Raw genomic sequence first — 14,704 nt, 5'->3', positions numbered from 1 at the left:
AATACTGCACGTCTGACGGAGTAAACAATGTTACAGACAGGTGACGTGGCACAGTGATAAATTGACGTGAAGTTGATAACAGAATGAGATGAAATGGTGTGAAATGCTTGTGAACAAGAGCATAAATCCTTTAGTTTATCCATGTAGCAGATGTTTATTTGATGTTCCAAATCCACGTCGACATTGCATGCACCTGATTAAAGCAAAAAAAAAAATCGGAGCTTTCTTTATGTTTTTCCTCAGCGCAACGCCTTTGAAACGACTGCCAATAATTACATAGGCCATCAACATCAGTCGTGAGACTTAAAAGAAGCGTTTGAATCGAAGGTTGAATGTATTGTGCTTTCAACACCTTCTTTATGTATGAACAAAGTAGGAACCTCAGCTCAACACGACAGAATGCTTGACTTCCAAGTCAGGATAATATAAAGTGAACTAATTGGTTCCTTGAAAAAAAAAAAAACTCAGTTAACAGTTAAACATTCATAACTTCCATTTATAAAGTATATGGAGAAAAAGTTTAACCAATGTCAAAACTGCTAGAAAAAAAAAATCATTACAACAAAGAGAAATCTGACAGCTTCTGTGGTGCTTTCCATGCAAGTCATTAGTTACCTCGCTTACGGTTACATGCTATTTAGCATTGTTAGCATCTACTTCTGTGCAGGCAATGTCGGTTTCACTGTCTCTATATGAGCCCTGAGACTGAGCTCATGCCCTAAATAGATATGACAAATAAAAAGCAGAGTAAATTTATGGAGTTGATTCTTTACCTCACAGGTGTCAAAACTCATGGCCTGGGGGCCATATCTGGCCAAACGCGTTATTTTATGTGGCCCGCTCAAGCATATCATGTGTTTCTACTGCTCAAGTTTGTAACAAAATTATGAATTGTTTTCACTTTTAACAAGGTGAATGTATTGAAAGCAATTTTTCCTTGACTTTGGATTTAAAAGCTATTTACCCATCAGTTTGATGTGGATTCGTAATAATACGATGAGGCGATTACACATTTTTATGGTTCGACTGTGCTAACAGTCATCTGAGGAAACCGTGACTAAAATGTGGCAACAAAAATGAGTTTGACACCCCTGCTTCAGACCCTCACTGAGCTGAAGTTTCATGAGATGTGCCGACAGCACACATGACGGTTTGAGCTCCAAGTTTTGATTGACTTTTGATGCATTTATTCGCAGCGCTCTCTAAACAGTACCACTTTTGAGGACTTAAGGCGTTCCAGGATATTTGGGATTGTGGATATTTGGGTGGCACAGCAGAGTGAAAAGAGACCCGAAAAGCAAGGGGAAATACCTTCAAATACCACTAAATATGCACCAGGTGTCAGGAATTTTCCATTTTGGATGTTGGACAAAAACATTCTTCATTCTTTCGAGGAAGACTTGGCAACGTCTGAGAGGAACATCTGCGCCTTGTCCAAACATAACTCACATTATTTCGACATGTTTGACTTTTAAATATTCAATTACAGCCGCAATTAGCCCTCGGAGATGAGAGTTTCTGGCAAAGACGGTTAAATACGGAGTGTTTAAAGGTTAATAAATTACAAGAAAATCTAGGATAACATTAGGCGGTACCTTTCGGTGTGCTGATCGGTTACCAGACAATTGAATTGGGTTTATTCTCCCAAATATGGTGATAAAAGCAAGAATCTCTGCCTATTGACAGTTTGAACTCACCTTTTTGCATTATAATATTTTTTTTTCCCGCTATTTCTTTAACACTCGAAGATGCCACAAGATGGTACCAAAGCCATGGCTAATAGGAAAGTAGTCATTGGTGTCAAGGAAATATCATGAAGTGATACACCGGTGAGAAGATTTCAATTGTGAATAGTTTTTTGGAGGGGGGTTATATTCAGAGGCGGGCATTCTGTCAGACTGATGGACTAACTGACGGACTGACCAAATGACGATTACAATTCAGTTTGGCTTAAAAAATTGACCAACTGACGAATGATGGACGTGTACCCAGACTGCTGATGAATGATGAAAGACCACCAGCTAAATTTTGTGAAATGCCCAACCAACTCTGGTTATATTTACACCACACTTGGGGAGTAATGAAATGACTCAGGAGGATGAAAAGTGTACCCATTTAAATTTCTAAGGGTATTATGAAATACCTCTTGCTCCTGTCAGGGAGCAAAAAAGGTAAAAGGACACGTGTGCAAAGAGCACCCTGACCAAAACAAACAACAACAATGCAGCTGCAGCGGAATGCAAGAAAGAACAACATGACACCCCACCTCCCCCAAGCACGCTTCTTTGATTACAACTGGGCAGGTCACAGTTTAAAACAATAAAATACAATTCAGAACTTATGTCACATGTGCGGGGTAGAGGACCCAAATGCAGGAGGCAAAAATTAGGTGCTACATAAGGTATTTAATTGAAAGGAAAGACAACCAAGGTTCTGGGACGTTCAAAAACACTATAGTCCAAAAACAACAAGGATCAAATGAAAGAAAACAAACACTCGGGCAGGACTTGACTTTGATAAGAGACAACAGACCATTGACAAACGACAACAAACCGACAAGGACTGAAAGAAAGCGGGGAACTAAATACAGACAAGTTGACGATACATTGAGGAGCACCTGGACAAGACGCAGAGGGTAGGAGGGAGCTGATTGGCTAACACCAGGGGCCGGGATGACAAGCACAGGTGGACTCAATAACTTAACGAGAGACAGACAAAGAAACAAGGAAAAACATGAAACTAAAGGTCAAAAACCAAACTCAAACAACAGACTATGACAATTCAAACCAAATATTTGGGGAAAAAGTAGGCAACTAATGCTAAAAAAAAAAAATTTAAAAAAAAACTCCCATTGAATATAGGTAAAGGTTTGTTTTTGTGACCGTAGTGGAGGGGAGGCTTCTTGTCAGATGGCGGCAACATATCGTTTACAAGCCCCCTCACATGTCCGCCCTCTACTTAAAGCCAGCTCTGCATTACAAGCCTATTAAAAGCTACTTTTAATTATGCCTTCCGAGCTCTCGTGGGATGAACTTCCTTCGTATGACATGTGTGCACTTAGGAGTGGCACTGTGTTTTTTTTTTTTTTTTTTTTTTCTTCCGGTGGTCCAATTAAAGGCCATGTTGACAGATTAAGGCGACTTCTGGTTTTGTGCTCCAATAACACATTTAGGGAAGATGATGAGTACGGAGTGGAAAGAGGAAGGTGGGGGTCTGGAGTGGGGAGGTCTAGAGAAGAAGAGTGGGTGAACCCTGAGGGATTAATGTGTTTACATTACCTGGGCTGTGATCTATCACCAACCTCGTCAAATTTCATTACGCCTCCCATATATATGCAGGCCCCGGCCGCACGCTGCACTTCTTTTCGATTGGATTATAGTTGGTGCAAATGTGTGCAGTGCGGCGATTGTTAGCATCTGGATCGTCCTTTTGATTTGAACGAATGCATCCATCCCTCCGGTCCACTTATCCTTATTTGGGTCACAGGTGAGCTGGAGCCCAGCCCAAGCTGACTTTGAGTGAGGAATGGGAGGTACACCATTTGTGGTACCTCATTTTTGGAAGTTGTGCTCCTATTTTCAAAGTGCGAAGTTGTACGCCGATTTGCCTTGCACGCACTGCGTTTTCAACAATGTAACGGTAATCTTTTTTTCCAGAGGTTAACTTTTTCTGCACATAGTGTGTGGTGATAAGAAAACTGCTACTTTAGGTGCCACTTTGCGATAAAGACAATATTATAAAGGATTTGTACATGGTTAATACTTAGATTAATAATTTGTTTTGTTCAGGCTTAGTAAACTGCTACAAGTCGTTAAATAACAGTGCAAGTGACCTCGGGCTTGCCAGATAGGGAACCCACATTTATCCAGCTATATAGTGATAATGACGGATACTTCTTGCACTTTAAAATAAGTTCATGTTTGATATTTTGAACTGGTTGAGGCAACTACGGGATCAAATTGATTAATGTTGTGTTTGAGTTTGAACTTGCCAAATAGTGAGCCAATGCTCAATATTTATAACTATAACTTTATAATTTATAAGGTTCATGCATCCATCCATCCATTATCGATACCGCTTGTTCTCACAAGGGTCGCGGGCGTGCTGAAGCCTATCCCAGCTGTCTTCGGGCAGTAGGCGGGGGACACCCTGAATTGGTTGCCAGCCAATCGCAGGGCACACAGAGACAAACATCCGCACTCACAATCACACCTAGGGGCAATTTAGAGTGTCCAATCAACCTACCATGCATGTTTTTGGAATGTGGGAGGAAACCATGACCAAACCTGGTTCATACATACAATAGGTTTAGAATGTCTATAGTAATGCTTTAATAAACTGTTATACTGCAAATCCTTTATAAGGGTACTGTCGTTATGATGCGGTAGCCTGTTATACTTGAGGTGTCGTCCTCTTTTTTACACTTGTATGACAGTGAAGACAAATGTGAGTAATTGCATGCAGTCTTGTTATACGGTGGTTAATTTCATTTTGCAAATGGGTGACAGCTGAGAGTCGAACGTCTACTTTAGATGCTATTCTACAATAAGACCACTCTACCATTTTGATGGGTTTATAAATTACTGCAGAGGTTAATAAGCTGCTATAGGTGAGAACACCGATTGTGACGGCTTGCTTGCCAGATAGTGACCCCACTTTCATTCATTTGTAAAGAAGAGCATAGTTTATAACAAATGACACTTCATACAGTCGACTTTAGCTTCAGGTAACCACAGGATTAAAGGAAGGATAGAGAACTGCAGTGTGTGGTGGTAACTTGAACTTGCCAATGTGAGCCGACACTTCCCGTTGATAACTGATTTAAGTGGCAGAAGGTTTATAATGTCATTAGTAATGTATTATATAACTGCCGTAAATCATTCATAAGGTTAGATGCTAGTGCCACATTATGTTTTAGTTTTACTGTTATGTTATTTTTACACATATCAAATAAATGTTGCTTAAAACATTCCTTTTACAGTTGGTAAATGTTTTACGACGGGGACAGTGTGAACCTGAAATGGATTCTATGATTTACAGAATTTCGTATGAGGAAGAAAAAAAAAGTGTTTTGAAATGTGTCGCTGATTGACTTTTCTCTGTCTTTTGTCTCTGTGGTGCACGTGTGGGATCATCAGTATGAATGCTGACTGCAAGGCCCCGGGAAAGCGCTTCCATTCACTCTCAGCCTTCATTATAACCAATCAATATTCATTTAGTCAGCTCGCCTATTGACTCCCTCCTGCAATAATATTACAGGTCATTTGACACGTCACCGAGCAAGGACAATTAGATCCTTTATCCCCCCCCCCAAAAAAAAGTGGATATTGAGTAAGTCTGGATAACACCCAAGTGTAAATAAGTATTTTCTTCATAAAACACTATAGGCAGGGCAAGGAAAAATCAATAGCTGCTTCCTGTGATCCATCTCGAGCAAATCAATCATCGTGTGTGCAGCAGGGCAAGCAGGAGGAGCCGGAGGAGGAGGAGGAGGACGGCGGCGGTCGGCAATCTTTGGCCGATACCCCCTCATTTTGGAGCCGCTTCTCATAATGGGGTCATCATTTCATCACTTAGTGCATCCAGCAGTCTGCCATTCAGCCCCATGAGGGTGGGCGGCGCCATCAGATGAGCGCCATACATCTTCATCCAGCTCAGTCAAGAAAATAACCGCTTTTTCATTGTAATTCACACGATAAGGGGAGTCATACAGTGCAGCGTGCATGCTTTATTGATTCAAATGACGTGCTTCTCCTGTGGGTGTCAGGTGAGTTCCTCTTCATGCATCTGAAGAAGTCAAAAAAGAAATGAACAAATAGTTAGTCCAGTCAAAGTGCCTATAAACGTGCAGTAAAATGCAAAAAAATATGTGTGTGTGTGGGGGGGTGCGTTTGTGTGTGCAAAATCAAAAAAGGAACAAAGTTTACTGTAACTATATATTCCATAAAGAAAAATATATATACAGTACTTTTTTTTTATTACAATGACAAATTATACAGTAAATACTCATACTCACTCTGATAGCCATACAAAATTTCAGAAAAGTAGTATGATGAAATGTTAAATAATAATATTAACCAACCCCTGATAATAAATAATAATAATAATAATAATAATAATAATAATAATAATAAATTTCAATATATATATATATATATATATATATATATATATATATATATATATATATATATATATATATATATCAAGTCTGATATAATTATTTGTGGGTTAATACATGTTTCCCGCCCAGGTTTTATTTGTTGATGAACTGCATCAAATACTCTAACATTGGCCTTTTATGGTCCACGTGCCCTATGTTGCTTATCACTAGTCTTGCACGTGTGTTTCATCATTAAATAACAACCCTTCTCCCTCTGGCATTTCGATGGTCAAATAACTAATGCTAATAATCAGAACAATAATACAAATAAGAGTGCAAAGAAAAAATAAGGCACATCAATGTGGGTTGTTTGGATCCCCCAAAGCATTATTTTGGATTGGGGGGGTGGGGGTGCGGGGGGGGGCTTTCAGGGGGGGCTTGGGGGGAACTGTTTTGAATTTCAATTGACTTCCAAGTGGCAAAAAGCCCTCAGCTAATACATCAAAGAAAAATTGGTGTCAACTAATCGGTTTAGGACAAAATCCCATGAATACTTGAAGCATTTTTGTGCACCACTTAAAAAAAAATCCACATTCATAATAGCCTCTGAATACAATTTATATATTTTTTAAAAACTTTTCAAGGGTGCACAAAGTAATGGGAAAAAAAAAAACACTTACTGTAATCAAGCACGTAAGTTATCAAATGGCTTAAAAATACAAAAATACATATTCACCTGTGTGCGCATCTGCCACCACGACTCCCAAGTAGCATTTGTGCACCTTTAAAATGTAAATATAAAGATGAGGCTCCATTCCGAAGAGTCTTGTGGTGGTGTCAGCATCATGCTGCTGCCCCGCGCTGTCATCTGATCATTATCCGCTCGACTCGCTTTTGTTTAGCCCTCCCCTGCTCCTCTCTTCGCTTTTGCCTTCTTTTTCTAAAGGCTGCCTCCACTCCTCTCTGTTACAGCGTCATCACTCTTTTTTGCCCCCTTTTTTCTTGTGCGCTGTATTTTTTTTTTTAACCACGTGACTACGAGTCGCGCGCACACGCTCCTTAGCAGCGCCTACAGCGATCCCTTTCGGCTTAACGGGGACTTGAACAAGACAGCAAAGAGGCAATCCACACACGCATAGAAAATACACTGCTTGGGATAATAATGTATGAAAATAACACTACACAAAAGATCAAGCCGTTTTCAGGCTTAAATGGAGGATGATTAATGCACCACTACAATGCACAGTAATAATTAAGATGCGTGTATACAAATGAGCAATGCGTGGTCAATCCAACACCAAATAAATTAGCTAAAAAATAACCGTAAACGCGAAAATAGTGGTAAGGAAAAATAAATGAATAATGCATGTTCAATAATCATGACAATATAGCATGACGCCCAAAATTCATTATGAAATTATGTGGCACACAATTTCCAACCAAACAGACTGACCAAGGAAAACAAGTCAAATACCAAAAATCCGTGTGGAAATTAAAAACACAATGTATTTTGTATATATTAATAATTAGAGGGGTAAAAACATAATGGACCCTAACGAATGTGCGCAATCTTTTTTTTTTTTAATGCGATGCACTTCTCTCACACTATGACACACACTTTGGCAATTACTGCCACACGCTCACACCCACAAAGACACACTTTTACTCTCACGGCGTACAGGCAAAGCTTCCGCGCACCAATTTAACAAGATGTTTTAAAAAATAATTTTAAAAAATCCACCTTAATGGTTAAACGAAAACACTCGAATTGCAGATTCTCAATTTGCTGTTTTTCTACGCGCAAAAAAAACGCCCGGAAGGTCAAAAAATAAATAAGATACAGAGGAGCAACGGGTGGAAAAATGTTAAAGGTTAAAAAAAAATAAATCCTGGTTGTGGCTCTATCTTGAAAGCAGTCGATTGTGGTGTGCAGAAAAAAAAAACAAATACACAAGGAGGGGAAACAAAAAAGTTGACAAGACGGGCGTGATGTCGCCATCCGAAATGAGCCCTTGCATTGTTCCACTTGGGGAGGGAGCGTGCGAAGACCAATAAATATATATATAAGTGAGAGAAATGAAAGAATGTTAGTTAACGCGAGAGAGAGAGTGAGCGAGAGAGAGAGAGAGAGCGAGAGAGAGAGCAAGAGAGAGAGAGAGAGAGCGAGAGAGAGAGAGAGAGAGAGCGCTTTGAGCGAGCGCTCCCTCCACTTTGCAGTGACTACACCCCTCAAGAGAAGGAGGGAGGAGGAGGAGGAGCGTGCCGCGCAGCGAAGTAGGCTCCTCAATTTCCAACTTAGCATCTTGGCATACGCGACTAGATTTTCCCATGCAGGGCAGGCGAAGCCCCCCTAAAAAGTCTGCTTGACGGCCGAAAGCAATATAGCCACGCGGGCACCAAAAGAGAGGAGCTGCAGCAACTTTCACCCCCCCACCCCCCCACAAACCCCCAAAAAAGAGAGACAACAACTGGAGAAAGAGAGAAAGGAAACATTTTTTGGGGGGGGAGGAGGAGGAGGAGGCAGCAGGTCTCCACAAACGGCTGTCTCTATGCGCCCATGAGAGGCTGAGGAGCAAGACAAGGAGGGGAGAAAAAAAAAGCTCAAAGGTGGAGGGGAGACAGTGTTAAAGTTGCCGCAGCTATGGCGTACCCTCAGGGCTACTTGTACCAGCCGTCCGCCTCCCTGGCCCTCTACTCGTGCCCGGCAGCCTACGGCACCAGCGTCATCTCGGGACCTAGAACGGAGGAGCTCGGCCGCTCGTCTTCCGGATCGGCGTTCGCACCGTACGCCGGATCCGCCACCGCTTCCACCGCGGCCGCCGCCGCCGCGGCAGCCGCGGCCGCCTTCAGCGGCGCTTCGCCCGGCTACAACTCGCACCACTTGCCGTACGGCGCGGACGCGGCGGCGGCTGCGGCGGCCACTTTCACGTCGTACGTGGTGAGTACGCAAGACTAAATTACTTCCCAAAATGTTTTAATTGGGAGTGATTGATCAGGAAGTAATCATGTTGAAAAGTTGTCATTTAAAAGTGTTTTTTTTAATCCACTGAAAAGCGGGCATGCATTAATTAGCATCATTATATTCTATTTTTATTTTAGATTTCTTTGCAGCAGATTTTTTTTTTAATATTTTGCTTTTTTTTTCACATTCACTCAGCATGTGGGCCTTCTACACAAACGCCATTTAGTTATTGAAAATACCATATTTGCATATTTGTTTTTTTGTTTTTTTACATTAATAAAATCAATAATGTCAAAATAATTATTAAAACCACCCTCATCACGCACCATGAGACTGCATGAATATGTCGCATTGTGCCATGCAGAGCTCCCCCTACGACCACTCGACGGGCATGGCCGGCTCCATCGGGTACCACCCGTACGCGGCCCCCCTGGGCTCCTACCCGTATGGCGACCCGGCCTACCGCAAGAACGCCACGCGCGACGCCACCGCCACGCTCAAGGCCTGGCTCAACGAGCACCGCAAGAACCCGTACCCGACCAAGGGCGAGAAGATCATGCTGGCCATCATCACCAAGATGACCCTGACCCAAGTCTCCACCTGGTTCGCCAACGCCCGCCGGAGGCTCAAGAAGGAGAACAAGATGACGTGGACGCCGCGCAATCGCAGCGAGGACGAGGAGGAGGACGAGAACATCGACCTGGAGAAGAACGACGACGACGACGTGACCCCTAATAATAATAATAATAATAACAACAACTTCAAACCCAGCGGAGACAAGACTCAAGAATCATCGGATACTGAAGCAGGTCGGTGGGAGAGAGAGAGAGAGAGAGAGAGAGAGAGAGGAAAAAATATCAATTTTTCATCGCAGTCGTTTCTGCTACGGGTGCAAAATTGATTGCTGGTTAATGGCGGTGTATTATTTATAATGGGACAATCGCTTGAAATAATAATCACCTTGAACTGCCCTCGTTTGACTTGCCAGTGGATGAAATTGCTGCTCATGCAACGTGTTTAGCACGCCATTTATCTCCAAATGCTTAATGTGAAGTGTGGATTGGCCTCATTAAAAGCAAAAAATGTGATTATTGTCATGCATTCGTTTGTAATAATGTAGAGTCATTTCTAAAAAAAATAGTTTGGATGGAATATTGAAATGATTTTTTTTTTTCGTGCATCTAAACATGTTCTTTGCATGCCCTTCGCAGATGCCAAAGCGCTGCACCCCGTGGACGTGGGTTGCGATCGCTTCAAGGACGACCCCCTGCACCCCAAGGACGCGGACCCCCTCCTGAGCGACCCCGAGTCCAAAGAACCGGAGGACTCTCAGGAGCGGACTACGGACTTGTTGTTGGATTCTTCTTCTTCAGCCTGCGGCGGCAAGCCCACCACGTCGTCTCCACGCGCGGCGCCGGGGGCCCCTTCGTCGGACCTGAGCCACGCGCCCACCTCCGTCATCCACTCGCCCCTTTCGGCCCCCAAGCCCAAACTGTGGTCCCTTGCGGAGATCGCCACCTCGTCGGACCGCTGCAAAAGCGGCGGGGACACGCAGCAAGTGCAGCGGGGCGAGCAGCAGCCTTGCTCGGTGGTCGTGGGCCCCGCGTCCGGCTCGCCTTCCCGCTCCTCCCCCGGCGTGCTCTCACGGCCCCTCTATTACGCGTCTCCCTTCTACCCGGGTTACACGAACTACCACGGGGCCACTTTCGGACACCTCCACGGCTCCGGGCCCAGCAGCACCCCCTCCTCCACGGCGCACTTCAATGGATTAAACCAGACTGTGTTAAGTAGAGCCGAGGCTTTGGTGAGGGAGAGCCACAGAGTGCGGGGCCAAACGCAGCTAGAGCTTTGTAAAGACCCCCCTTACGAACTGAAGAAAGGTATGTCAAACATTTAACAGCTCCGCCAAAAAAAAAAAGGGGAAAAAAAAAAGAAAAAAAAGAAATGGACTTCTTTTTAATTTATTTGCAAAAAACAAAAACGTAAAAAAATAACAACATGAACATTATATTCGCCCCATTCATTGAAGAAAAAAATGTTTAGTTTCAATGAGAACGGTCTTAAGGCTGCAGCCGAAGTTATTTGTATTAAACATGTATATTTAATGTAGCATTTTTTTGTATTTAAGAAAATGGACGACACGCTATCTTTGAAGTAAATTATGGAGAGAAGAAAAGCTATATAAATATATTTGTGCAGCGGTTATTTTGTGGGTGGAAATGTGTTTCTCTAAAACAAAAACAACAAAAAGTGTGTGTGTGCACGCGCGTGTGTGTGGGTGGGTGGGTGTGTGGGTGGCGGTGGGTTGGGGGATCAACGTGCACCCTGGCTGGCGCACGCGTTCTTTTACACACGAGGGGATCTCAGAAAAAACAAAAACATATCATTTAAAGATAAAAATAACAGGGAAAGACTGCAGTTTGGTCAGTGACGATTTCGTAGATCACACCAAAAGAATCCAGTCCATTCTTATTCAAAGTTTCCAAAATAATAAGCAGTTTAAAGCCAATTACCTGGCTTGTTTTACGCGCTGCAATCAGGTGGCGGACCGAGGTAATGAGCTCGATTTTATGCCGAATTTAGACCTCATTTACTATTGCAAAGGGGGGGCTGCTTTAGAAAAAAAAAAAGAAGGCAAGAGAGAGAGCGAGCAAGAGAGAGAGAGAGAGCAAGAGAGAGCATTCATAGCATAGTGGCTCCATTAATGCAAGGCGAGGGACACACTCGCTATTTTTAATGGTTGTTTGGACACACACACACGCAGATCTCTCCCCCCCCCCCCCCTACACACACACACAGACGAGTGAGAGGAAAAGTAATTGGGTGGGTGCTTTTTTGTCACGCGTGTCGTGGAAACTCTTCCAACTTCCGCAGGTAGGTGTCACACTTGCTCCTGATTTCACAACAGGAGGCCCCACTGGTCCTGGTTCTGTTGGTGCTGTTTATGCTTTGAAATCCGGGTCAAACAAAGTGCGGTATATATAATAATAATAATAATAATAATAATAATAATAATAATTACAAGTTTAGCGGGAGAATTTAAAGTATAGTATACTAAATTGGCGTAAAGTATATCACAATTATAATAAGCAATTGATAGTATATGAATGATGACAACTCTGACAAGGTAATTTAAATAATTCTAACTGTTAATAGTAATAATGATGACTAATTAAGGGGGTTAACAAACTATCAAAAACATTTGTAACGAAATGAATATCTACAGTTTTAAATGTCATCATCCGTTTTTGCTATAAAAGGTGCAGGCTATTGTTACCCTTGCGGTGAATCAAGAAAAAAAAAAAAAAGAGACAAGGAAAAAGCAAAACACAAATGTGTGGAGTCAAGTCAATCCCACTGAGCTGAAGTCTCACGAGATTTCTAGCCCGGTGTCTTGTAATGGCATAAGACTATGGTTAAATAAAGGTTAAATGATGATGATCACTATAACTAAATGGATTATGACAACTCTAATATAATATATATATATCCTCGAATTGGTCCACGTGCCCTATGTTGCTCATTGCTAGTCTTGTACTTGCATGTATGTTTAATCATTAAATAACAACACTCCCACTTCTAGCATTTCAATGGTCAAATAACTAATAATAATAATAATAAAATAATAATAATAATAACCATAGCAATAATACAAATAAGAGTGCAAGGCAAAAATAAGTAACATAAAAAATGGAAAAACTGCTTAGTTATTTGTAATTCTTGTTTTTAGTCAGATAAAAATGTGCAGGTCAAAACGCGTCAGCTGCAAGACCTGCCAGAGCGAACGCACCCGTTAATAAAGTCGTTATGTCAGTAAATATTTAAAGGACACAACCATTATCATCATCATTATCAAAATATATTAGATTGAAATTCCACCCCCGGGCCTCTCACGTGTCACAAATTGGCACACACACGCACACACACACATCAACGCGTAATGATGTGTGTATTCTTCTGCCGATTCCCAGGGGGTTCAACTGCTCTACGTCACGTGATCTAATTTCTTATCATTATTAGGGTTATTAATACCGTTTTTAAAAAAAATATATATATATATATCTATATATCTATATATATATATATATATATATATATATATATTATTATTATTTAGGGGAATAACTGGTGCTGCTGCTGTTTTTTTTCAGTGACGAATAGTGTCCCGTTGGGGGTGATCTCCATACCCTATGTGAGGTGCAAATCACGTGATGAGGGGGTGGAGGGAGACAACCAGACGTTTAGTGTCAAATAGGTTGGCGTGCATGTGTGTGTTCAGGTTAGAAGACTCCAAACGAGTCATAGGAGGGATTCAGCCACCCCCCCCCCAAAAAAAATGCATTATTATCATTATTATTATTGTTATTATTAGTCAGTGCCAATGTCGCATTTCCTTGGTTTGTGCAGATTTAGTGCTGAGTGCACGCGTTTGGCTCGCTTAATAATGTGAATCAATTCAACTTTTTAAAACTTAATACATAATCCCATCTGAAGAATCGAATGAAAATCAAGCTCATTTTCTAAATTAAAGTGAAGGTTAAAAACCAAAACGTTGCTCTCATATAGCCTTTCATCTTTTATGAGCTGTTGTTATTATCTCTGCAGTGCCCACATTGGACTTTATTACTAAAACACAAAATATTGTCTTTGAAATGAGTTAACATGCCCTGAATGCCAACAATATTACAAATGCTCATATTTCACACGAGATTACTATTTGGTTATCATTAATTTTATATACGGCACCCAGCAAAATGATTGACAAGTCAACATTGCAACCTCATAAAATGAGTGTAGTACATGACAAGACTTTTTTTTTTTTTTTACATTTTAATACAGTTCATGATTAGCGGTGGCCTACCGTGTGCTTCTAATTCTGGGTTTGAATCTTGCCTGCGCCCTTCAGTTTGCACGCGCTTGCACGGGTTTTCCCCTACGTTCCCTCCACAAACATGCACAGTAGATTCATTGAAGACTTTCAATTTCCCATCGGTGTGAATGTGAGTGTGAGTGCTTATTTGTCCATCTGTGCCTTGTGATTGATGACCGACCAGCTCCGGGTGTACCCCGCTTCTCTCATCGAAAAGTCAGCTCACCTGTGACCTTAATAAGGACAAAAAGTGTCGAAAATGAATGGATAATTCTTATCACATGGCCTTCATGTCAGGCCATTTACAGATTGAAGCTCAAATCGCGAAACGTGCTTGCTTGCACTGAAAGCCATCCATGGAACTTGTTGATGGGACAAAAGACAAAAGAACAGCCAAAAGCAAGCATGCACACTGGGGTGAAATGCGGGCTAAGTGACACGACGGATTACTCATTGACACGATTGCTGCCAAATGAGGAATGAAATAGCCTCAAAATGGCTGCCTTTCGGACCGGGAAGACTTCAGTTGCCAGGGTATTTGATTTCCAGCAATCCGAGCGTCCCTCTTTCGTTTCTATGCAATGCATCGGTTCTTCTTGGGCTGCGAACAAGGACAAGGTGGATTAAGGACACAGCAGTGCAGTGTGTTGTGTTTTAGGGCGCCACAGGTGAGCCGGAGACGAAAGACGGGGTACACCCTGGATTGCAAAGCGGACAATCACAAAGCACATATCTGCATACATTGAAAAAAATGGTGCGTCGAATTTAC

At 41.9% G+C, this 14,704-nt stretch overlaps 1 protein-coding gene and 1 long non-coding RNA gene across 2 annotated transcripts; one reads left to right on the top strand and one right to left on the bottom strand.

Annotated features, from left to right (window-relative positions):
• Positions 1 to 2,267: 2,267 nt before the first annotated feature.
• On the bottom strand, positions 2,268 to 8,196 carry LOC147149582 (uncharacterized). The gene is made up of 2 exons (XR_015086341.1): positions 6,840 to 8,196; positions 2,268 to 5,787 (listed from the first exon to the last, which is right to left on the bottom strand). It is a non-coding gene; the product is annotated as an uncharacterized LOC147149582 (long non-coding RNA).
• A 150-nt stretch (positions 8,197 to 8,346) lies between these two features.
• On the top strand, positions 8,347 to 11,270 carry irx5a (iroquois homeobox 5a). Its single transcript, XM_086025720.1, has 3 exons — positions 8,347 to 9,041; positions 9,430 to 9,874; positions 10,277 to 11,270. Exons 1-3 carry the CDS (start codon positions 8,745 to 8,747, stop codon positions 10,960 to 10,962), a joined length of 1,428 nt encoding a protein of 475 aa, XP_085881846.1. The 5' UTR covers positions 8,347 to 8,744; the 3' UTR covers positions 10,963 to 11,270.
• The last annotated feature ends 3,434 nt before the right edge of the window (positions 11,271 to 14,704 follow it).

This window comes from Filicampus tigris, chromosome 3 (assembly GCF_054856515.1).
Source record: "Filicampus tigris isolate MCC_2025a chromosome 3, RoL_Ftig_1.0, whole genome shotgun sequence".
Classification (NCBI taxonomy): Eukaryota; Metazoa; Chordata; class Actinopteri; order Syngnathiformes; family Syngnathidae; genus Filicampus; species Filicampus tigris.
This window is presented reverse-complemented; position numbering and strand designations above follow the sequence as displayed.